Source organism: Pantherophis guttatus, chromosome 1, assembly GCF_059756535.1.
Source record: "Pantherophis guttatus breed Tessera chromosome 1, ASM5975653v1, whole genome shotgun sequence".
In the NCBI taxonomy this organism is placed as follows: domain Eukaryota; kingdom Metazoa; phylum Chordata; class Lepidosauria; order Squamata; family Colubridae; genus Pantherophis; species Pantherophis guttatus.
In genome coordinates, this window is record NC_142063.1 from 313,326,134 (window position 1) to 313,352,283 (window position 26,150).

Below are 26,150 nucleotides of genomic sequence, written 5' to 3' on the forward strand. Positions count from 1 at the left end.
ATTTTATATGTATACATCTATTGCACAGCATGTATTTTATACATAATATCAAAGCTGGAGTTAATGAACTTTTCAATGTAGGGCCTGTTTTAAATAATGACAGTTCTTATGTCAAACCACAGCTTCTCATAAATATTTACTTAACCACCATGCTTTGTATCCAATTTAAGTGCAATGTTATTTAAAATGTACAGAACTAATGGGAATTACTTTAGCATACCAGCACATCGGATGATACTGACAATCATTAAAAGATATTAGCATTTTATAGGCAAAAATGTTATTTGTAAATAAACAAACATATTGGTAAAATAAAAAAATATTCTCAGAAATATATACACTTCCAATGAGCTATTCAGTTAAGTGTAATGGGATTGTTTTTAATTATACATTCTACACCAATGTTCACTATTTAGGCTATTACATGTCAGTCAAATTAATAACAGCAATTTGCATTAACTTCCCTAGTGCAGCTGTTTATAGAATATCTCGGCTAGGCTCATTTCAACAGACACCTAATATCTGAGTCATCAAAAATGGTATCTCTTTTTTCTATTTTTCTATTCATCATGACTAATTTTTTAAAAAAATTATATTCTGTTCAAATAAAAAAGTAATTAAATAGACATAATAATATACTTTGCCCATTTTAGATGATCCAGTTAAAACTCTCTTGTAATAGTCTGTTGGTCTTTGTTTTTATGTGTGTGTAGGGGGGTAAGGGATGGAGGCGCTGGCTCTACATATAAATGTTCCCATTTCATGCTCCTCTCTCTCTCAAAACAGTATCTGAAGCCCGGCCTACCATACTGCAGTTCAATACAATTCTAATAATGAAACATGTCAAATAATATCCAAAGTGAAATAATAAAATGTACCTAAGGAAGCGCTTTGCAATTTTGAGGGGTCTAGAAATGTTTGTCAGCATCAAATTTTGACAGGAAATTACAACAGAAAAACCTTATTACCATAAATTACTATGCCATTCTGTGTCCAGAACAAATATAGAAAATTTCACCTTAGTATTAGAGGACAAGCATACGTTAAGACTCTTCACCCCTGCTGTATTATTCATTCAGCAAGCACCATAATGGCTTAATTGGCCATAAACTTTACAGCATTTATCTAATGCTTAAAGCATTTCACATGCACAATTGCAGCTAAGGATTAGAAGCAGGCCCTTCAGGCAGAGAACAGGTGGCAATCTTAAACTCATTTCATTGCTAGACTGAATTTAACAATGATTCTGAAACTTGTATGTTAAACTCCTATTTCACATCACTGTGTAAATAATTTGCCACAGATTTAGAACCCTCAATATACATTGCATTATCAAATCAAAGTTAGGATACAACTTTGATAATCATGAAATTTATATAGTCTTGGATTATATTAAAAAAGTTATTGTACAAACAAGTATTTGTGTGAATTGCAGACTCTTCAGGAATTTTACTAATATGGACATTAGCACCATTTATAATCACTGAGTAACTTTAGGCACTGGTACAAAGGCACACTCTCCCACTGTTAATGGCAAACATGTCTGTAGCACATGGAACTCATGGGAAAAGAAAGCTGGAAACTATATAATTGTAGCACAGCTGTGGCTCAACTCAGGTTAAAATTGATCAAAAGCATAAATACCTTCTTATCAAGTTATATACTATATATTTATTTTTTTCCAAAACTTTTTTTAAAAAAGTACGGTGTTTTGATAGTATACAAAAATATTGTTACATGTATACAAAGCCATTGAGTGGCAAGGTGGCCTAGAGATAAAGAAGCTCGCCTTCCACTTGGAAAGGTTGAGAGTTCAATCCTAGGCACGGACAGATGTTTCTCTACCAGAGCGCAAAGAGAAAATATCTGCTGCAAACTCCGCATGTCAGGAAGGGCATCTGGCCAGTAAATGCCCAGCTCCCTTCAGTCACCCTAACACCACCCTGATAAAACGGATTACAGGGTCGTAAAAAGACCCTGAGTCTAGTGGCTCAGCAGACTAAAAGCATTGTGATTAACACCAGCTGTCTGCAATTACTGTAAGTTCGAATCTCACCAGGCTCAAGGTTGACTCAGCCTTCCATCCTTTCTAAGGTAGGTAAAATGAGGAACCCAGTTTGTGGGGGCAATAAACTGACTTTGTATAAATATACAAAAGTATGAAGGCTATTGCTTAACGCATTGTAAGCCGCCCTGAGTCTCCGGAGAAGGGCGGCATATAAATCAAATTTTTTTAAAAAAAATTATACAGAGTCATGCAGAAGACTGAGTAGGTATCCCCAACAAGAGCTGCAACATTTTCCGCTAGCTGGCAAGTATTTATAAATAATTCCATCAGCAAAACACAATACTATTTTAACTACCTGTGATATTAAACAGCTGTCTCATTTTACTTGTAAAGTTTAGCTTTCTGAAATATTCTAAATCTGAGTTTGCTGATGAGAATTTACAGAGTTTTTTTGCCTATACCCACAACCAGGAGTACCACCTAATAAGCAGACAAACAGAAAGTACTGAATGTGCATATATGTTCAGTTATAGGTAGAAGAAGAACAGGGAAATTATAGCTATTTTTACTTTACATTTATAATACAAATGCTTTTAAAATCTGTTCCCTCAGATTAACTTCTAAACTATTTTAACCTTTTGAGATTAAATGCATGCTTATACAGCAGTAATCCACAAGAAATCAAAAATCTCTAAAAGGGAATGTGCACATATGTATTTTACAACAAACATACACATACTTGGGTGGTAGGCCTCTTCTTGCTTATAGGCATTTGCTTAATCTAAAACAGTTACTAACTAGCAAGAGAGCCCACACAAAGTGCATTAATTCAATTACATGTTCTGTTTTTTAACCATTTATGTACAATTTAGAATTGTCCACTTCATTTTCCATATCAAATCTGACTATCTTGGTGTTCAACATGCTAATTCTCAAGTCAATATTCCAAACTGCACCATATATTTATTGTTCATTGCAAATCATCTGGAATCTCAGCAAACAGCACAGCATCAACTGCATATAAAAATACACACATTATTCATATTCCCAGTCAACACACCTCTAACATAGGTATATCAAGAGAAATCACACATCCTTATTGTCATATGTATTTTTATCAAAGACACAGACCCTTTTGTGGGGAAGTTTTATTTTACAAAAAAGAATTTATTTTTATTAATGTTGTTATGGCTTTTCTAATTATTATTAGAGCTAAGTTCTATCTCCTCTCTCTTCTGTCTATTTCCATTATTTTGTTTCTTATTCCAACATTTATACTTTATTCTACATAGTTGCTCTCTAAATCCCAGCCTTATATTTTTGTATCTTTTATTTCTGTTCTCATTAGCTATTATTATTTATATTTTTATATTCTTTATTTGCAAATTATCTCAATAAAGAATAATATATCTTCTACCTATTTAGCACAGAAGACATGTTTAAAAAAATCACGGAACTATTTCATAAGCAAACAACATTTTAACATTTCTCTGGTCACATCTTCTTCAACACCCATAGTCTTACTATTTTTTAACATTCTCACAGTAATAAATGCTTTTCCTTTTCTTGGAAAGGAATTGTAGTATTATTTTAAGCAGACTGTGTTTTTCTATTGTTGTGTCTTAGATGAAGTTCAGAGTACATTTTATGACCAATTCATGCAAAACTCCACGTAATTCCAAGGGGTTCACATACTTTTTCTTGCAACTGTATCTTTTCCAAACAAATATTAAAATAATCCTTCTGGCATTATCTTCTTTCAGCCTCTTTCCATATCATTTCATCACTTTTATTCTTAATTTTATTCATTCCACAGAATACTTACATTTTAAGTCTTTTTAAAAATGTTCAGCTATAGTGCTTCCAATTAAAATTAACAGGTATATTGAAAAATTATACATGAGTAAGATTATGAGCAAATTGTTTACAAAACATGCATTTTACACTACTTCAGTTTGGTAACGTTTAATAATAATCCTGTGTTTTTATTTTTAAAAAAAGTTCCTAAGGCAATGAATGTACTCCTGTCAACGACGATTTATAGATAGCCCACAATTTATGTCCATCCTTAATGTCTGTTCAAAGTTATGATTATTACATGTCTTAAGTTATACCACCACCACAATAATGTGATTTCATCTTGGGCACTTGGCAATTGACTAGTTGCAATGACCTATGGTCAATGTGATCGCATTTTGCAACTCTTTTGCCTACTTCCAACAAAACACACCCACTGGATAAACTGAATTCTGACTTGCAATCACAGACCATTGTAAAAGCAGTGGTAAAATCAAGCTGGAGTTGTGACTACAATGATTTATTCTAGACTCAATTATGGTTGTAAATAGAGGACTACTTGTACCCAGTTCCTAATATCTTAAATCTTATTTCAGGCTAAATGATATATTGTAACTATTACAAAAGTAGAAGGTGCAAAAAGAATACTAATTCTGTTTCTAAAGGAAAAAATTCATCTGCTGCAACTTGACCGTTTTGTTAAAACCTTAAAAATATTTAGCTATTACAAAATAAAGACAAAATAAACTCTAATAATAAATTAATAAATGATTCCTGCCAATCCAAGCTGGAGAAAACCTCCTTGCAAGGTCCAAGGAACAAATGCTTCCTTGCAGGAGGGCAATTGCCCTTGGAGAGTCCTGGTGTTTATCAGTTCTAATAATTATTCTTTATTATGTACTTACAGCTCTTGTCTAAGCCTTCTAATCTTTGCTTTGGCATCTGCTAATTCCACTGATAAGTGTTGTCTGCTTTCAGTGCATTTCATTCCTGGAGATCCACAAGGTGATTGTGCTGCTGATGCATGAGGTAGAAAATGAAGAGAGTCTCGTTCTTCAGAAAGCTCTATGATAGTCTATGACATTAAAAAAAAAATCAATTAAGTATATGGAAGTAGAAACCTTCAGATTTTGCAAATTGTTACTTAGCTATTTTATTTCTTCATTTCATTGCTAATCAACAAAATCCTAAATAATAAAATGTAAAAAACGCTGTTAATACCTCAGAATGCTCATCTCGCTCATCTATAAGTCGTTTTAAATGCAATGCCATGTTTTTAAGGAGAGGTTCCATATAATCTTGTGCCAGAGCACTGTCATCCATCCACTGGAGATCAAACACGTTTTCCTGATTATGGGTTACCTACAAAGAATAAATAACAATGATGTAAAACTATTGTATTTAAATAATTAAATTGCTAAATTTGGACTAATTAAGTGTAACTAAATGTGATAAAAAATGGAGTTCAAGCTTGTTTTAATGAACAAATTATGTACATTTTAATCTATTTTTAGAAATATTCTGCAATTGACCTTTGAAGATTATCATTTCTCTTTCTAAAATTGTATTTTTTGCTTGCCTTTTCTCTAATTAGAAATTAACTCTCATCTACTAGTGATTTTTCTAATTTCTTTTCCAACTCACTTTGCCAGGGAAAAAGAGCCTATACATTTGAAGTCATATCTTAATCCTGTAGGCATTAAAATGCAAACAATTTTATTTATTTATTTATTTATTTATTAGATTTATATACCGCCCTACTCCCGAAGGACTCAGGGCGGTGAACAGCCAAGATAAAACACGTACAATATAAAATTTAAAAAACAATTTAAAATGTATTAAATAAATTTGGCCCAAACTAATTAAAACACCCCTATTTTTAAAAACAAATTAAAATTAACCAATTAAAAGAGTTAGGCCAGCCCAGCTTGTTGGAATAAAAAAGTTTTGAGGGCGCGGCGGAAGGTGCGTAAATCCGGGATCCTCCGTATCTCTGGGGGGAGTTCGTTCCAAAGGGCAGGTGCCCCCACAGAGAAGGCTCTCCCGCTGGGGGTCGCCAGTCGACACGTTTGTCCAATGGCACCCTGAGGAGCCTCTCTCTGTGGGAGCGTACTGGCCGATGAGAGGCTACCGGTGGCAGAAGGTGGTCTCGTAGATATCCAGGTCCTGAGCCATGGAGCGCTCTAAAGGTGGTAACCAATACCAATACCTTGAAGCGGGAAGACCACCGGGAGCCAGTGCAGCTCATGCAAGAGAGGTGTTACATCGGAACGCCATGTCGCTCCCATAACCACCCGTGCGGCCGCATTCTGGACCAGTTGGAGCCTCTGGGTGCTCCACAAGGGGAACCCCATGTAGAGAGCATTACAGTAGTCCAGGCGGGAAGTGACGAGGGCGTGAGTGACCATGCATAAGGAGCCCCGATCCAGAAAGGGACGCAACTGGCGAATCAGGCGAACCTGATAAAACGTCCCCCTGGCCACAGCCGTCAGATGTTCTTCTAAAAACAGCCATGTGTCCAGGAGGACACCCAAGTTGCGAGCCCTCTCTGTGGCGGCCAACAACTCGTCCCCAATAGTCAGTGATGGCACCAACTGGCTATATCGGGACACTGGAAACCACAGCCACTTGGTCTTGGACGGGTTGAGCCTGAGTCTGTTTCTCCCCATCCAGATCCGCACGGCCTCCAGGCACCGGGACATCACTTCAAGGGCATCATTGGGGTGGCCCGGGGTGGAGATGTACAACTGAGTGTCATCAGTGTACTGATGGTACTTCACCCCGAAACCACGGATGATCTCACCCAGTGACTTCACATAGATGTTGAACAGAAGGGGCGAGAGAACCGACCCTTGTGGCACCCCACACACAAGGCGCCTCGGGGTCGATCTCTGTCCCCCTGCCAACACCGACTGCGACTGCTAGAAAGGAGGAGAACCACCGCTGCACAGTGCCCCCCACCCACAACTCTTCCAACCGGTGCAGCATGATACCATGGTCAAAAGCCGCTGAGAGGTCTAATAGGACCAGGACAGAGGAGCAGCCCCTGTCCCGAGCCCTCCAGAGATCATCAACCAATGCGACCAATGCAGTTTCCATGCTGTATCCAGGCCTGAAACCCGACTGGAATGGATGTAGATAAACCGTTTCATCCAGGTACTGGGGAAGCTGTCGCGCCACCACACTCTCAACAACCTTCACCACAAAGCGAAGGTTGGAGACTAGATGATAATTTACTAACACTGCTGGGTCCAGGGAAGGCTTCTTAAGGAGAGGCCTCACCACCGCCTCTTTCAAGGCGGCGGGAAAGTCACCCTCACTCAATGAAGCATTAATAATCCCCTGGAGCCAGCTTCGTTTAACCTCCCGAGAAGCCAGTACCAACCAGGAGGGACACGGATCCAATAAACATGTGGCCGCGCTAAGTCTACCCAGAATCCTGTCCATGTCTTCGGGAGTCACAAGATCAAACTCCTCCCAGATAACATTCTCAAGACCTGCCTCCATCACCCCTCCCGAATCTACCCAGTCAGAGTCCAAGTCTTCCCGAATTTGAGCGATTTTGTCATACAGATACTGTACAACGTCCTCGGCCCAACCCTCCAAGGGGTCTTCCCGCGCTCCCAGATGGAGCAGGGAGCGGGTCACCCTAAACAGGGCGGCCGGGCGATTATCTGATGACGCAATAAGAGCGGAAAAATAATTAAATTTTGCCGCTTTACAATGAGCACTGGATAATTATTTTTAATAATTAATGTTTTCAATTATTATAGAGTGCTCTATTTCTGTTTGGACTATGCTGAATTTTTAATATACTACTAAAATATATGCATTTTTATTTTCATATTTCCTTCAAAGAGCTCATTCCTGGTATGCTATCTTCCTTACCTCTGTGCAAAATCAGAAAGGACATATCCCAGTAAGGGATAAAGTTATTCTTGTTTAATCTAATGAACACACACCTACCATCAACTAGAGAAGAAATAAAGTGTTGTCTTTGCTTATCTTCCATGCAGCCACAACTAGCACATACATCATTAATCTATTTATTTATTTTTATCCCGGCTTTGTTGTTTTTTTGTTGTTAGTTGCGAAGTTGTGTCTGAACCATTGCGACCCCATGGACAACGTTCCTCCAGGCCTTCCTGTCCTCTACCATCCTCTGGAGTCCATTTAAGCTCACACCTACTGCTTCAGTTACTCCATCCAGCCACCACATTCTCTTTTTGTTTTTTTATAAATAGCTTAAAGTGGTGAACATACTTTAATCCTTTCCCTCCCTATTTTCCCCATCACAATAACCCTTTGAAGTTGGTTGGCTGAGAGAGGGAGAGGCTCAAAGTCACCCAGCCAGTTTTTATGCCTCAGGCAGGACTAGAACTCAGTCTCCTGGTTTCTAGCCTGGTGCCTTAACCACTAGATCAAATTGGCTTTTTTAAATTATTTATTTATTTATTTATTAAAATTATCTCCCGCCCTTCTCCCCGAAGGGACTCAGGGCGGTGAACAGTCAAGAATTAAAATAACATACAATATAAAAGTTAAAATAATTAAAAATAAATTAAATTAAACGGCCACCCCAATTTAAAACCCCTAGCTATACAATTAAAAACTAACCCATAAAACCTATTCAGGCCAGGCCGGCTTGCTGAAATAAAAACGTCTTCAGGGCCTTACGGAAAGGCTTTTTTTCTGGAGACTGTAAAGAATGTTGTCTATTCCTTTCAATCTTTCTTCTTTTAATGTATTTTCTAATTTATATAATAGAATTATGTAGGCTTATCTTAATTTTAGCTAACTGAATTTCAAACAGGACCATATTCATGGCCAGAAAAAGTAATTCCTAAATTGATTTGTTGCCTCATAGAATTGCTGTCCTATTGAATTCAATGGGATTTAGTTTTAATTATATAATTGCTTATTTTTGTGAAATCACTATTGAGTTACCTTAGAAACTGAATTTTCATTAGTTTTGAATGAAATTTATAATGGCCAAGGCAGATATGCTTTGTTTACATTTAATCCTTTTAAGAAATTGTTTCAATTAACATCCTTGTTCACATAACTTTAAAATAAATAAAATATTGTTAATTCACCTCTTTCAATCTTCTCTTCAGGTGAAAATTTATCTAGCTTCTTTCATCTTTCCTCAGTTAAATGGACCACTGTTAATTCTGTCGCTTAAGCCTCTAACCATCATTCTTTCTTGTTCAAATTTAACAATACACAGACAAGATTATTCCTGGTGATACCTTGTTATCAAATAAGACTGAAGCAGAGCTACTCAATACCTCATTATAATTAACTCCAACTTCTCAGACCTGATCTAACATATTTAATATTTCAAGATACACACAAACCAAGTAAACCTAGTGGGTTTCACAGTAAGAATTCAAGTAATGTACAATTTTCAACATTTAATTTCCAAGAAAGAATCAATTTGGCTTTCTGAGAATATGACATCCAGGTACAGTTTTATGGATATGTAATCTGTGATTTCCATAAATCAACTGCTGAAATAACAGGATGACCTCCAAATCAACAGGAAAATTCCACAAAAACTTCAGTAAACAATCAGATCCAGGAGATTGATTGTTCTAATAATGCACCAATCATATGAGGCAGGAGCTCCAGAAGAAGGCTATAACTATACTTTATTGAGATAGGCCAAAGTAACAGAATCTTGTAAGTCTGCCTATGTTTTCCCCTCTCTTCCATTTATACCTGTGAAAGTCAGAGGCAAGCCAGTTTGATCTCTTTCTAAAACAAGTCACTGAGCTTAATGCATATTTCTACAGTTGTTGCCTTAACAACTTTTCAATGGCTTCTCCATGGCTTCATGTCTTTGGCTCCTTGCATAAGCTCATCAATCCTATGAGAAGAAATGGCTGATCTTTTTTATTTAATAAGAAAGTGCATATATAATTTTTTCAAATACAATAAACATTCTGCAGAATAAATTATTATCAAGACATTTGACTGCCTTTAAAATATTTTTAATAAATTAGGATTTTGTAATAATAAACAAGATATTTACCTCTTGTATATGGGCAGCAACAGCTGCTCTTACATCAAAATCTAAACTCTGTATTCTTTCAATGAATTCTTCTTTCTTCTGGCACTAAATAAAAATTTTAATTAGTATTTACTTTATAGATAGCTAAACAAAATACAATAACATCCTCCAGCTTTTTCTTAGTAATGTAGTACACCTGAAATACCTAATAAACACACATCAGCATAAAATGAATATTTACAGAAAGATTTGTGATTTATTTATCTTTGATCAAGCATTGTACTTTTTCAACTTCTTTAAGTTTTGCATATTGCCTTCCTACTCCCAATAAGCACCAGCCATCATGGCTGTCTGCTAGATTAAAACAGTGATCAAAAGATCTATTTTAAAAGTTTCTACTGTACTGCAGTACAGTAGAAACTGAATAGTTATAATCTCATTTTATTAAGCTTTGATTCTAAAAACCCCATTTGTACGTCTTTTATTGAAGGGTCTATCTTTAATTTACCTGAAGACCTTTATTTAGAACAGGGGTGGGAAATGTGAGACCATTAAGGTGTTGCTAAATTATAACTTTCACATTCTCTGCTTACTGACAATACTGGCTGGTTCTGCTGAATGATACACATTTTCTATCCCTGATTTAGAGGCTATGTCAATCTCTTCCATATGAGGAAATCAATGCCACAGAAATGCTAAACTATTTTTATTGAGATTGGCTATCAAAAATGCTTTAGTCCCTTTGCTCAGGCATGGTTGCAACATGACAAGACTACCTTCCTTATAATATACACTAACTCCCTGAAAACAGATCTTTGGAATAGCACTATCCATTGAAGCTCTAACAAGCGCTTGTGTCTTTTTGCCTTGTTAACAGTATTATTGGAGCCTTACAACCACCTACATGGATTAGGATATCCATTTCTTGTTTTTATTGTATAGAGTTCTTGGGTATTTCCCAATCTAGGGGATTTAAACACGTAATGTTATTTGGTGAATTTCTGCACCATAAACATTCAAGAGAAAAAATAATCTTAGCAGAAAAAATGTTACCAATGTTTAATTATATATAAGACTAGGAAGATAACATTGTTAAGTGTCACTCAAATAAACATAAGTAGTTCAAAAAATTAGCAGACCTTACCTGAACAGCACAACCAAGCAGAAGTAGAAGGAGTTTTTTTACTTCTTCAGTGCCTTGTTCTGGAAATATTTTTTAAAATATTTTAAAATAATATACTGGTTTACATTTTCAGTAATAATGAACATATTCTGTTTCCCTTTCCCGCACTATACGTTTTTGAGTTTGTACCATATTAAGACATATAGCTGCTATTGCAATTCGATGTGAGAGAAGTTGGAGGATAAGCTACTCCTTCCTCAATATTGAATAAAAACAGAACTGTTTTCTCTATAACTGTTATATATAATTTTTAACTATATAATTATTTATTTAGTCTTAAGAAATTCATTTAACTCTATATCCACAGTCAATGGGCAGAATACAGGTAGTCCTCAACCTACAATCACAACAGAGCTCAAAATTTCTGTTGCTAAGTGAGACAGTTAAATGAATTTTACCCATTTTACGACCTTTTTGCCACTGTTAAGTGAATCACTGCAGTTATTAAGTTAGTAACATGATTGTTAAATGAATCTGGCTTCCCCACTGACTTTACTTGCCAGAAGGTCACAAAAGGTTACCCCAGGACACTACAACTGTCATAAATATGAGTCAGTTGCCAAGTGTCTGAATTTGGATCACATAGCCATGGGGATCTTGCAACAATAAATCACTTTTTTCAGTGGCGTTGTAAACTTCGGTGACTAAATGAACTGTGGTAAATTGAGGATTATCTGTATAAAATAAATATTCCAGTTTTCTATATTTACTATACTATATTTACTATTTATAATAAATAGTAAAATATTATTTCTAGAGTTGCTCTGCATACTATTTTGTAATCCATGAATAGTTAATTCTTGCCCAAATTCAGTTCCACATTAAATACAAGAGAAATGTTTTGTGAGGACCTTTTTGGGGAACTTTATTCACCCAGCCACACTGAGAATGAAAGAACTGTCTGACAGATTGATTTTGTTCCATGTGAGGCGGAGTCTCTCTGCCAAGCAGTGCTTTTCCTCTCAAGGCGGCTATTAGTATGAAAGTCCCTCCAAAAATTAAAGCAGGATTTCCTGCTTGGATTTCATGATGGCTCTTTTTCAGCCAGCTCCCAAAAACCAGAGGAAGTCTTTTCAGCAGGTGGCAGCAGCTTGCAATATTCCCTGCTTCTCCATTGACTTTCTAGGGAAGTCATCCGGGAAGAGTGAGCATGGCAATTACATGTTTGCGGGGCACTTAGCAACCTGTGTTAAGTATGAACGGGTTGCCAAGTACCCAGATCGCAATCCCTTGACCATGGGAGTGCTGCAACAGCCCTAAGTTTGGGTATGGGTCATAAATCCTTTTGTTCAGCACCATCATAATTTTGAATAGTTGCTGAACAAATGGTTGTTAAGCGAGGACTATCTGTACAAATATACAATGCATGTAAAGTCAAAAAACATTTGACAGTATTATACAACATTATTAATAAATATTTGTGATTGCCAGATTCAGGGCAGCCACAGAAATAAATCTTGACTAAATATTTAATTCCATATTCAGAAACCTGTTTACCTCTAATAAGATCACAGATATAATATTATAAATTTACTACAAACAACAATAAAACACAGCTTCTCCAAAGCAGGGCAATAGAACCCTATATATAGGTATATATTACAGGATTTATATTCAAAGCTTTTCCTGTTTTTCTGAATCAAAGCATAATTAGCTATTGTTTTAAAGGTGATAAAAAATCAATTATCTATTTACATAATATTCCTCCCTAACCTGAGAATAACTATTATTTCCTTGCCAACTTCAACAAATAACTATTAAATATTACAGTATGCCTATTTTAAACCAGCTGCAATGCTTACCTGAAAAGGGATTTTTTCCAATTATTAAAACATTTGGCAAAGGCATCATGATCAATTGCTGCAATGTCTCCTGTGGAAGCAGATTTAACTTTTGTAACTTTTATAATTTTTATAAAACTTATACAGAGGCTGAACTTTCTGTATGTTTCTGGCAACATCTGACCTTAATTGATATATTAAAATAAGCAGTAAAATTATCCCTTATTTACAAGTGTAATATTGTATTAACTCCAAGAAACCATAACTTTGCTTCATGGTATTTACGGTAAATGGATCAGGTTTCACTTTTTGTAAAAGTTGAAAGGCCTAGAATATTTTGCTTATCCGTTTTGTTCTGCAAATGTTTTTCTTATAAATTGATATTCTTTGATTTATTGCTTGTTTTGGACACTTTTATGATCATATTATTGTTTATGCCTCATAGAAAATTAATGTTAAACAAAAAAATCTAGAAAACCTATTAAGGAATGTTAAGGAAAGTTAATGTTATGGAACATACATATTCAAAACAGAAATTTAAATGAGCAATATTAGAAATAAGTTCCTCTTTAAGGACTTTAGAAATATTTTTTTTTATTTGTATAGAGCAATGATACTGGAAATGAGGTGAAAACAATTTCTAATTGTCATTTTTTTGTATTACTAGAGATACTTGTTTATTAACAGGTATTCATGTATTAATATTTATAACTTATTTCAAGCATATTGATATTAAATAATTATTTGAGAGAATGATAAATACCCAGATTCTCATAGCTAATTTAATTTAAATTCAAGTAAATTAAATAAATTAATTGTAATGAATTAAAACCATATATAACCTAAGACTTCAGGGTGTATAGGTGATTTAAGTTTCTCTCCTATATGTAGATTCCTAAAATGCATTAAATTAGATGGTTATGTGCAAGTATATTAATTTATCTCAATGTTGTGAAATTTCTTAACTTAAGAAAGAAGACTAATTAAACTTGTTATGTATATTAGGAATACTGGCTGTCCACAAAAAGTAAGAACAGGCACTTTTTCAATTTCATTTTCCTTACAAAGAGAACTACATCTTATATTTTAAACCATTTTACTATGGCTGTAAAATAATTTCCTACACTGACTATGAGAATGTAAAAACCTGTGAAGCTGACATGTTGTACTACGTTATTCAAGACTGAAATTGAGTAAAAGTGGGCTGCAACTTAGATAGTATCATTTCTGAGAACTGCCAAATCTCCTTTAAAAAGGCAACAATCTATTCTGCAAATTATTTCCTGAAGGTTGCCCTAATAAATTATACCACTGGTAGACACTAATAGTTTTTATCAGGAAAAAAAATTCTAATTCTTTAAAGTTGGCATGCATTCTCTCAACATCTGGCTAAATAAGATAAAAAAAATACTCATGAATATACAGATCTGAGAGACAAGAATACAAATAGTTCTCAATTTATGACCAGTCAAAGTTCTGATGGACCCCTCAAAAAAGTTACTTGCAACCTGACTTTGAAGTTCTAATTTCAGTTCTTCCACAGTCATGTGACTGCATTTTGGGCACTTGGCAACACACCTAATTTACAGCCGTTTGCAGCGCTTTGCTGTCATGTGACTGTAATTTATACTTTTGTCAGAAACTGGTGTTTACTTCTGGTTTCCAACAAAACCCAGCCCATAATGAACAACGGGTTCATTTAGCAACCATGGTGTTTGCTTAATGATTGCCATGTTCGTTTAATGTCCACCACCATGTAATGTACTGGAAGTCTGCAAGAGAATCAGTTTTAGTACACATATAGGTACTGTAAACACTATAATGTCTGTATCGCAACATATTATGTTGTTATATTTTAAGATTTGAATACACACTCAATTATGTGTGGCATAGCTATAGATGACATAATATAGGCACTGAAGGTGTGGCTGTTCATGAAGGTACTGAGCCAAGATACTGAGTCCAGCTTTGAAAGATGTTTCATAGAGATGAAAGTTAGTCATAATTAGCACATATTTTGTTTGGTGCTTTTATCTTTGTTTTTAAATTTGTTAAATGCCATTTTGAATTGCATGATCATATAAATTGAAAAAATAAAATAAATGGATTAAAGAACAAAAAACTCTATTTCATGCTACTCTTCAGTTCATAAAATAATTCAACATGGGACTGAGTAAAAAGCAGTAAAAAAATAATCTTTCTTACAGGCATACCATCTAAAACAAGTAACAGAAAAGATGGAGTTGAGAGTGAGGGGAAAAATTCTTAATGATATATTTGATTGGCCCTCTATCCCTGAAATTTTCAAAAATGACTTCAATGTTATAATCAATATAATTAATGTTTCTTTGAATTGCCAAAGCAAAAATATAAATAGATTATTAACAATTTATACTATGACAAGCTTTAGCTGTCCAGTCATTGTCCCTTCTTCCAGGATAGATAAGTGGATTTAAACATGTTTAAAAGGAAATAAATCACACACCTGATAATATGATTTAATTTGTCTTATTAAAATAGACAAATTTTGAATTCGAAGTGATGCATCATTGTTGACCTTCTTATTTATTCTTTGACTAGCTGCTTTAGGATTTCTGAAAAAAATTGAAATAAATAAGTGCTGTCAATTTATTTGAATTTCAAAAAGAAAAATGTACAGATCAGCAAACAATAAATCCTAAAATACTTAGGGAACTTAATTTATACTTTACATAATGTTGGAACTACACAGCAGGCACATTAAGTATTGTTTACAGTACAGATGTTATGTATTACTGCATAGATCAAGTCTTTTGTTGCTCTGAGTTTCATTTTTTTAAGTAAGTTACAGAAGAAGAAGCTTAACGTGATTTCTACTACAGTTGAATGCCCATAATATATGAAACAAAACATAGGCTAAGAGAAGCAATTTAAAGAAATAAACTTGATACTAAGACCATTTAACTGCTATGTTACATTTGTGCTCTTTCCTGCTGTGAATAAATATACAAATGTATACAGATGTAAGGACTTTGTATATAAGAGCCTTGGTGGCGCAGCAGACTAAAGCACTGTTAAGTAACACCAGCTGCCTGCAATTACTGCAAGTTCAAATCTCACCAGGCTCAAGGTTGACTCAGCCTTTCATCCTTTTGAGGTAGGTAAAATAAGGACCCGGTTTGTGGGGGCAATAAGCTGACTTTGTATAAAATAGAACACGGTTTAGGGGGGGGGCCAAAAAGCCCTACTAAGCAGGTATATACAAAAGTATGAAGGCTATTGCTTAACGCATTGTAAGCCACCCTGAGTCTCCGGAAAAGGGCGGCATATAAATCGAACCAATAAATAAATAAATAAGGACAATTTTCCAGAATTGGGGAAACCACAAATACAGGTAGTTCTCAACTTACGACCACAATTGAGCCCAAAATTTGTTAAGTGAGAAATTTGTTAAGTAAGTTTTGCCCCTTTTTACGACTTTTCTTGCCACATTTGTTAAGTGAATCACTGCAATTGTTAAATTAGAGTAACATGGTGATTAAGTGAATCTAGTTTCCCCATTGATTTTGCTTCTCAGAAGATCGCAAAAGGGGATCACATGACTCCGGGACACTGCAATCATCATAAATGTGAGTCAGTTGTCAAGCATCCAAATGTGAACCACATGATCATGGGGATGCTACAACGGTCATAAGTGTGAAAAATGGTCATAAGTCACTTTTTTCAGTGCTGTTGTAACTTCGAACGATCACTAAATGAACCGTTGTAAGTTGAGGACTATCTGTATACAGTCATGTGAAAAAGAAAGTACACTGTCTTTGAGTTTTATGGTTTTATGTAGCAGGACATAATAAAAATCATCTGGTACGTAGCAATTCTTAAAAATAGGTAAATACAATCTCAGATGAACAACAACACATGACATATTACATCATTTATTTTACAAAAAGAAAGTCAAAATGTAGACATCAACAATGATCTTAAAGAAACAACTGTTGCTGCTTATCAGTCTGGGAACAGTTATATTTTCAAACAATTTAAAATCCACCATTCTACAGTGAGGAATATTATTCACAAGTGGAAAATATTCAAGACAGTTGCCAACCTACCCAGGAATGGATGTCCCAGAAAATTCACCCAAGGTCAGAACGTGGAATGCTCAGGAAAACTGTAAGAGTTATGTATATCTCAGACTCTATGGACCTCAGTTAGTATGTTAAATGTTAATGTTCCTGACAGTATAATTAGAGAAAGACTGTATAAGTATGGTTTGTTTGGAAGGGTTGCCAGGAGAAAGTCTCTTCTCTCTAAAAAGAATATGGCAGCACAGTTTAGGTTTGCAAAGTTGCATCTGAACAAATCGCAAGACTTCTGGAACACTGTCCTTTGGACAGATAAGACCAAAGTGAAAACGTTTGGCCATAATGCACAATGTTAAATTTGTTGAAAACTAAAAACAATGTATCAGCACAAACATCTCATACCAACTGTCAAGCACAGTGATGGAGGGGTGATGATTTGGGGCTTCTTTTGCAGCCACAGGATCTGGGCACCTTGCAGTCAATGAGTCGACCATAAACTCCTCTGTATACCAAAGTATTCTAGAGTCAAATGTGAAGCCATCTGTCTGACAGTTAAAGCTTGACCAACACTGGGTTATGCACAGGACAATGATCCCAAGCACACCAGCAAATCTACAACAAAATGACTGAAAAAGAAAAGAATCAAGGTGTTACAATGGTCCAGTCGAAGTCCAGATCTCAACCTGACTGAAATGCTGTGATGGGACCTCAAGAGAGCTATGCATGAACAAATGCCCACAAACCTCAATGAACTGAAGCTATGTTGTGAAGAAGACTGCGCCAAAATTCCTCCAAAACAATGTGAGAAACTGATAAAAGTCATACAGAAAGTGATTACTTCAAGTTAATGCTGCTAAATGTGGTTCAACAAGCTATTGAATCATAAGATGTACTACTTAATTTTTCACACATTGATTCTCCATTTTGGCTTTCTTTTTGTAAAATAAATGATGACATGGTGTAATATGTCATGTGTTGTTGTTCATCTGAGGTTGTACTTACCTACTTTTAAGAACTGCTAAGGACCAGATGATTTTCACTATGTCCTGATATATAAAACCATAGAATAGAATAGGGTATAATTTCTTTTTCACATGATTGTATAATATAATCTAAAATATTCAAACTATAATTAGCAAATCATATTAGCAAATACAGTAACTAAGGTTTGAGAAAACATCTGAATGGTTATAGAGAAAATTAAAGAGATTTGGCAAGTAGAACAGATTCTTTATGGCAGATACCCCCAATCTTAGTAAGATAAAGAATGGTTTCTACAGTTTTATTTCCTTCTATATATATATATAAGTGCTACTCCAGGGCTTAAACCCTGAGCTTCTTTTCTCCTGTCATTTTTGTACTATACAGCTGTTTCTCACTATAGTACTTAGCTATTTACAGCAGGCCCATTTTTATATAATGGTTCTATTCCAAAGATGCAAACTCCATCTCTCACATGTACCTACAGTTACCTATAGTGACCATATGTCCTTTATCATGGAACATATAGTATAGTTTTATAGGTATACTGTAGAAGTATAATATACATCCTTTATTTCAGAAAGCTCTCCTTTAGATTTATTTAATTATTTTCTTGGGTTTGCTTTTGAATTTTCTTCGTAAATGAAAGTTATAAATATAAACACATTTGTTATCCTTGTGAATTTCTCAGATTTGCCTTCTTTTCAGGTTTATCCTTTATTTCTTCCAGGATAAAATGGTCACTCTAATATTAGAAAGAATGTGAGAATGATCTGTCTATTGGCGTTCTCTACCACCAGCCCTGCCTGATCCAACTAGGACAACCTGCAAAAATATAGCAGTGACTGCCTTCTTTTAGGACTTGCTGCTGTTGCTTTCTTTTTTTCTCTCAAGCTCACAAAGCCCAAAGAAGCAAAATGCTTTCTCCTTTCTTTTAACAGAGTGAAGAACAAAAGAACATCTTCATCCCATTATCTTGTCCATTTGGAGAGAATTTCTGAGTCAAGACACAATTTACTACCAGAATATTTGTATAAAATGGTATTTGAACTTTATTAAGAACACCCAACAGCAAAAATAGATAGTTAGGCTCAACTAAAAGTATTATGCTTCAAATAGATGAACAGGCCCATCTGGGAATGTAATTACACCTGAGACACTCAAATGTACTGGTTATTTGCCTTCAACAAATACAATGTACAATCCAACCTTAATACCACTTTCTCTCAGATGGTCACGATATATATTTGTTTCTGTGCATTTAGATTTCTTACTGAGACCTGGAAGATTTTATACTACCATTTGGGGGAAACATGCTTGGATTCTTGCTATTGGTCTTCAGAGGAAATTCAACAAAAGCAAAACCTTCTAACATAGTAAACTCATAGAATTATAGGGTGGGAAGGGATCTTGGAAGTCATCTACTCAAACCTCCTACTCAAGGGCCTGGTGGCTCAGCAGACTGATAGCATTGTGGTTAACACCAGCTGTCTGCAATTACTGTAAGTTCGAATCTCACCAGGCTCAAGGTTGACTCAGCCTTCCATCCTTTCTAAGGTAGGTAAATTGAGGACCCAGTTTGTGGGGGCAATAAGCTGACTTTGTATAAATATACAAAAGTATGAAGGCTATTGTTTAACGCATTGTAAGCCGCCCTGAGTCTCCGGAGAAGGGCGGCATATAAATCAATTTTTTTTTTTAAAAGGCAGGAAACCATATATAATCCCAGACAAATGTTCGTCTATGTTCTATTCTTGAAAACCTCTAGTGATGGAGAACCCACAACTCTGGAAAGCAATGTGTTCCATTGATTAATCGTTCTCCCTGCCAGGAAATTTTTTCTTTGTTCTAGGTAGAAATTTCCTTTTTCCTGACTCGCTGCTCCGCCAATCCTACTCCTGGGATGTTGTACGTTGACTGGATGAAACTGAGCGCCTATAATTTTTTCTGCAGCCTTGGCTCCGCCCCTCATGACGCCCATCAGTCTTTTTCACTCAGTTGATAGGAGTACACCTGAGTGCCTTTTCTCTTGAGTATTTTGGGTTTTTGTGTGATTTTACGTTATATTGTGACCTAATTATAATTGGTATTCATTTCGGAGAGCTGCGATAGAAAGATTTGGAGTCCTTTCGGAGGGGCGGTTTCGGCGCTAGATTTAAAGTGCTGATCCGCCATTTTCTCCTCCCCGCCTGTCAGTTTGAGGCGTGAGCGGCGATTTTGGCTAGTAGTTAAACTGCCGATCCAGCCTGCCTTCATTTGACTCCGACAGACAGCTGAGAGGCACTATTCAAATTTCGCCTGGCTGAGGGGACAGCGCACAGGGAGCTTGTAAAAGAGAGCGGAGCGTCGGCTTCGGGGGAGGCTTCTCTTGCCAAGCCGATTCTTTTCTGTTAACCGTGAGTACAGCTGGAAGCATATGGGTTATTTTCGCCCAGCTGAGAGACGCGTCCCTTTGTCCCAATTAAAAGCCGCAGGTGGTGGAGCTGGTTTGGTTCGCCATTTATATGCCCCCACCTACGCAGCTTCTCCTTTTTAATGGCGGCTCCAGGGTCCCTGCCCGTCAGAGGCATATCCTGAAGATATACGTAGGCTTCGTGGCGGTTGAAGTTTTTCCCGCCATTTTTGAATCAACTGCCATTTCAGGTTACAGTTTGAATTTGAGGGCAATAATTGCTTTTTTTTTACCTGCCTGATATTTATTTCGCCTCTGACAGTATTATAATTGCAGTTTGTGTTTCTTTTCCCTTCCTGTGGCATAGCTGACCTTTTTTCCAGAGTCTTGCTCCGGTCGCCATTTTGATGAGGGCTTTTCCTTGACAGCTCCTAATATTGATGAAGCGTGACCTGCTGACAAAGTGCTGCAGCTATCGGTCTCATCTCTCAGATTGCCAGATTATCGATTGAGTGAAGGGAAGTGTTTCTAGTTTGTTCTTTTTTATTGATTAATTGTTGAATTTAATAATAATAACAACAACAACAACAACAACAACAACAACAACAACAACAACAACAACAACAACAACAACAACAGTATTACTGTCTGAGTTATGGCAGATTCCCCTCTCTCCTCGGATATTGAACGGGAGATTTCCCCTCGTAGGGCTCCTTCTCCTAAACCTGCAGGGAAACGAAAGGCCAAAACCAGAGTGTTGCCAAAAAAATTGCTAAGCCTGCTCAAGCAGAGTGTATTATGGACAAACACGCTGCCAGATCCCACAATACTCTGGAGAAGCAGTTTAACAAGGCTCAGGCTAATTTACAACCTGATGAACCTACTATTTTAAATGCTGAGGATGATGTGCCCCAGTCTCCTGTGCCCCCTATTTCTAATCCTCAAGAGCCCAACCTTGTAGCTTGGCCACAGGGTGACATTATTCTTGTACCTCAGGGCCACAATCTGCTCTGTAGTCAAGGTGATCATATTCACCATACACCTCTACTTGTGCAAATGCCATCTGCTGCATCAGATTCTAACTCTGCTGCCTCTGCTTCGCAACCTCAAGTAATATGTACAACTAACCCTGCTCAGGTGATTGACTTTCAAGCTATGCTTTCTCAAGCATTTGCCAGTTTTTTGCAGTCTACTTTACATCATTCTACAATGCCTTCCTTAACCGTGCCACCAGCGAAGACAATGCATTCTGCCTCAGTAGCTAATCCTTCTACGTCTAAGTCTACTACTACCCACCACGGCGTGGAAGGTTCTGAACATGAGGACGACTATTTTGATGACTTTGATATGTCTGAGGATGATGAGACCTTGGCTGACAAGCCTGCTTTTCCGGGATTATTCAGACCTGCTCTTTTTTCTTCCTTGCTACATAAGGCTAAGGTTGCCACTAATATGGGAAAGGTTATTGACCCACTTTCTTCTTCACAGGAACAACCTAATATGTCTGATTCCTTATTTAAAATGCCTCAACATGAGCACGATTTTATTCCGTTCCCGGATTTATTTTCTAAGGTGATTCAACGACCTTGGGAACGCCCAGGTTCTCTTTCTGGCCCCTCTGGCCTTGATAAACAAATGTATTGTGCTGCTCCAGACCTGGAGTCTTTGCTGCAACTACCTTCGGTAGATGAACCTGTAGCTAGTCTAGTCTCCTCATGTTTTGGCTGGAAATGTTGGAGACGGTCTACGAATGGAGGACAAACGAGCGGAGATGTCGTGTCGGAAAACACATCAAGCGTCGGCTTGGGCAATTCGAGCTGCTACGGCTGCCTCATTTTTTAATAGGGCATCCTTCATCTGGCTTCGCCAATTAAGAGACAGATTGTCCCCTGAGGAGGCCAGAATACAACAAGACATAACTAAACTGATTGCTGTAGCCGAATTTTCGGCTGATGCTTCACTTGATGCAGCGAAGTTTGCTTCCTGGGCCCTCACTTCGTCCATAGTTTCTTGCCGGCTGTTGTGACTTCGACAAAACTCCATCACTGGCAGTTTTCAAAAAGAGACTGGACAGCCATTTATCCGGAATGGTTTCCTGCTTGAGCAGGGGCTTGCGCTAGAAAACCTCCAAGGTCCCTTCCAACCCATTTATTCTATGTCCTATCGACTTTAAAACTCTTCATGGCAAAGGGTGAGTTATTTGAGGGACCCAGGAGATGGGGCTTTTCTGCTGTAAAACCTGTTTTATGGAACATCTGATACATCTCACTAGTGTCCATTTTTCCATTGTGTCCTGGTGCAACATTTCACCACGTTCACCACTGACTGCACATAGATTTTCAGGAAAGAAGTCCAAGCATGAATGCAGAAAATGTATCTTCACGGACATGTTGTAGTTCATGGTTTTATGTGCTATAAGATGCTTGTCAACCAGCTGAATGTAGTTTGGTGCTCTGTAGTTGCCAAGAAAATTCTCAATGACATCCTTGAATGCCTTCCAAGCAATTTTCTCTGGATCCACTAACAGATCTTTAAATTGCGTGTCGCTGATGCAGTATCTGATCTTTGGACCAAAAAAATGCCTTCCTTAATCTTAACATTAATTACTTTTGGAATTATCTGCCTGATATACCATAGTTTTCTATATTGTTAAAGCTAGTTCGATAGTAAATTTAATAGGAAATTAGATTAGAATTCCTGGATTCTTTTCAAGAATAATAGCTGCAAGAATTAGCTTTTCTGTCATCCTGTACATGGTGGCTCTGATTTTGATTTAGAGGTTTTTATTTATGGAAATACCAGCTAGCCACAACAAATGTGACCAGAGCTCCAGCTAGGAGGAAAAGAACTGGTAATTGCTAAATTATCTTCAGCCTGCAACATGGTAGGTCCCTTACTTATGTTAATGATAAGCTTTGCTTTGTGTAATGAGCATGATCATATTCCTTCTCAGTGATCCATTTTCTGCAAAAGCATCTAGAGATGAGCAGCCGCTACTTTCTCCAAAATATACCTAGGATGAGATTGTTCTTTAAATCATTATTAAGTAGTAAGTTTTTCATTTCAAGTTCTTTGGTATACTGTCCATATAAATGATAGCAAGCTCAAGAGTATACTTCATATGTTTTTCATTAATGTACTACATAATTTCCATCAAAATAAAACTGCTTTGTTTATAACATAAGCAAAACTTAGCTGTTTTGAAAAATGTTATTCTGATGTTTTTTTCAAAATACAACAGCATAGTTTTAAAATCGTGGTATGACAATTACTACAGATGTTAATACTGTACAGGTTTTTCTCTCACTGTGTTTGAGCTTCAGACTTCAGTCTCATTTTATGTACATGAATTAAAAAATAGTCATTTGGGAAATCATTCATAAGCCTTAAACTAACAGTATCCAAGGATCACATGACCATCCTACACAACCTTTCCAGGAGACCTCCACAAGCAAATGGAGGAAGCCAGATTTGCTTAATGATCATGGTGATTCACTTAATGGCCATGGCAAAAAGGTAATATAATCGAACATGAAAACTTAACACCCACATTGCTTAGCAATGGAAGTTCTGGTCCAATTATGGTTGTACGTTAAGGACTACCTGTACATTTATTTAAAAAATGACATCCTTCTTATCAATGGAATGAGTTCCATTAGCAGAAAGAAAGTTATTATATCCTCAGCCCTTTGTACCCCATATCTCTTAAAACAGAGGAGCAGAGAGAGGGAAAAGATATTAGATGAGCAAAATTTAACTCATTGACATTAAATTTTACTCAACATTAGTAGCAAATGAATGCCAAGGATAATTAATATACAAGATTATAATTTAAATACAAATTGACATTAATTTAATTTCTGCAAGATTATGGAAAAATATTTTTTAAATATGCAATATTGTGCTACATCTCACTTAATTTTTACTTGTTGCTGCCTGAGTTTTAGCAATGCATTAACACATGTATATAGTATACATCTATCTTAATAACACAGCATCTATTATTTGTAAAAAAAACTGAATAAAATTATTAGAGTAACAAAAGTGGAAGATAACTCATATCTGAAACCATACAAAACTACTCCATGGATGTTAAACAGTGCAGAACTAAATAAGTCAGTGATTTAATGTAAAAAAAATCTTTAAAATTTACTTTGGATAGCAGATATATTTTTCTATGAAATGTAACTTCTCTCTCCCCCTCTCCCTCTTTCTCTCCCTCTCCCTCTCTCTCTCATATAGATGTATAGGTATAGGTATATAGGTATATATTTGTCAGGGCCTTCCAACTGCAAAGACGACTCTGGGTGACTTACTATATATCCAGTATATGAAGTTAAAAGAACACAACTAAAACAACATTGGATAACATACCACTAATATTCTAAAAAAGTGAACAATAAAACTGCTTTGAAAATATTTTAAATACCAACATAAATCCCTTATTTCTGCATTGTATTTAAACAGCAATATGGATGAAATAATTTCTGAACAGCAAATTCAATAGTCAAAATAGATAAGTATTTTAAGGCAATGATTCCTACATAGTTCAATAATTCATCCTTTAAAGCAGAGAATAGCATAGCAAAATAGGGCAGATTTGTCTAGAAGTCAGTAATTAGCGCAACTGTAAAAGCTAGCCTTAAGCTATTATACTTTTAAAAGCAACCTACATATGACAAGTTACATTAATTTCAATTGGGGAGAAAACAGGCAAGAACACCCAGAATGTTGTTTGTTAAAAAAGAAAAAGTACAGGAAATAGATGAAAGTCTGTCATTTCTCAAAATCTATCAGAATTATAAAATAGATTCAACCATCACATAATCGGGATTAGTTATATTTTCATTCAGCAAAATATCACAAATAGGTATGTAGCCATTACACTACCAGATTTCTAAATCTAAACAGACCCCATTCTGTTCATTGAAGATATTTAATAATAAGACATGCTACTTTACCATATGAACTTTTGAAAATTTATTTGTATACCTAAAGAAATCTATTTTATATGAATAACAGAAACTGTTCTATCATTCATATCTGTTAGACCAACATACAAACAACCAATTCCTCAAATATTCCAAGTAAAATAGATCCCAAAGTAGTCTCTATTTTGGTTTTTAAATATATTTGAACACAACTTCACAGAATGTCTACAAACATAATATCATTGTTTTATACATATATAAGATACTAAAATCAATTAAACAATTTCATTGGATATATTAGTAGCTTCTTTCTGTTTTCATTAGCTATCTAAATGCATATATTTTAGGGTCACATGCATTATTTGAGATCATGAAAGAATTATATTACAATATTATTACTTTTGAAAAAGCAGCATACAGTATAATCATCAGGGGAGTCTTTGACTAAAGCTAAATTAAACATACCTAAAGATATTGAAAGGCGGAATTTTCAAAGACATTAGTGGTCTGAGTAATTTAATACTGTGGTTTGATTTATGTTCTAGAGTCCAAGTGCATGAACAATTTTCAGTAGCAGGGCAGTTTTTGCCAGTGTATTTATACTTATTTCTCATGTGATCTCTCTGGATGTTAAAATCCGATTAAAATGAAATATTTATCCAGCTTATTTTGTTAAGATTAAGATTGTTAAGCGAGCCTGGTGGCGCGGCAGACTAAAGCACTGTTATTAATAGTTATTAACATCAGCTGCCTGCAATTACTGCAAGTTCAAATCTCACCAGGCTTAAGGTTGACTCAGCCTTCCATCCTTTCTAAGGTAGGTAAAATGAGGACCCAGATTGTGGGGGCAATAAGATGACTTTGTATAAAAATATACAAAAGTATGAAGGCTATTGCTTAACGCATTGTAAGCCGTCCTGAGGCTCCGGAGAAGGGCGGCATATAAATTAAATTTAAAAAAAAAAAAAGATTCTGCATTGAGCAAAAATGACTACGCTGT

The 26,150-nt window shown here is 35.9% G+C and overlaps 1 protein-coding gene across 4 annotated transcripts in view; it reads right to left on the bottom strand.

The window, feature by feature from the left end:
* CCDC88A (coiled-coil and HOOK domain protein 88A) overlaps positions 1 to 26,150 on the bottom strand; it is an 89,628-nt gene that overhangs the window by 57,186 nt on the left and 6,292 nt on the right. For all 4 annotated transcript variants that reach the window (XM_087888549.1, XM_034427346.3, XM_034427345.3 and 1 more), the window contains 6 exons: positions 15,271 to 15,379; positions 12,807 to 12,876; positions 10,966 to 11,024; positions 9,843 to 9,926; positions 5,027 to 5,167; positions 4,711 to 4,880 (listed from right to left, as the gene is read on the bottom strand). In XM_087888549.1, the coding sequence (XP_087744675.1) occupies positions 4,711 to 4,880; positions 5,027 to 5,167; positions 9,843 to 9,926; positions 10,966 to 11,024; positions 12,807 to 12,876; positions 15,271 to 15,379 (633 nt within the window). The remainder of the gene's footprint in view (positions 1 to 4,710; positions 4,881 to 5,026; positions 5,168 to 9,842; positions 9,927 to 10,965; positions 11,025 to 12,806; positions 12,877 to 15,270; positions 15,380 to 26,150) is intronic.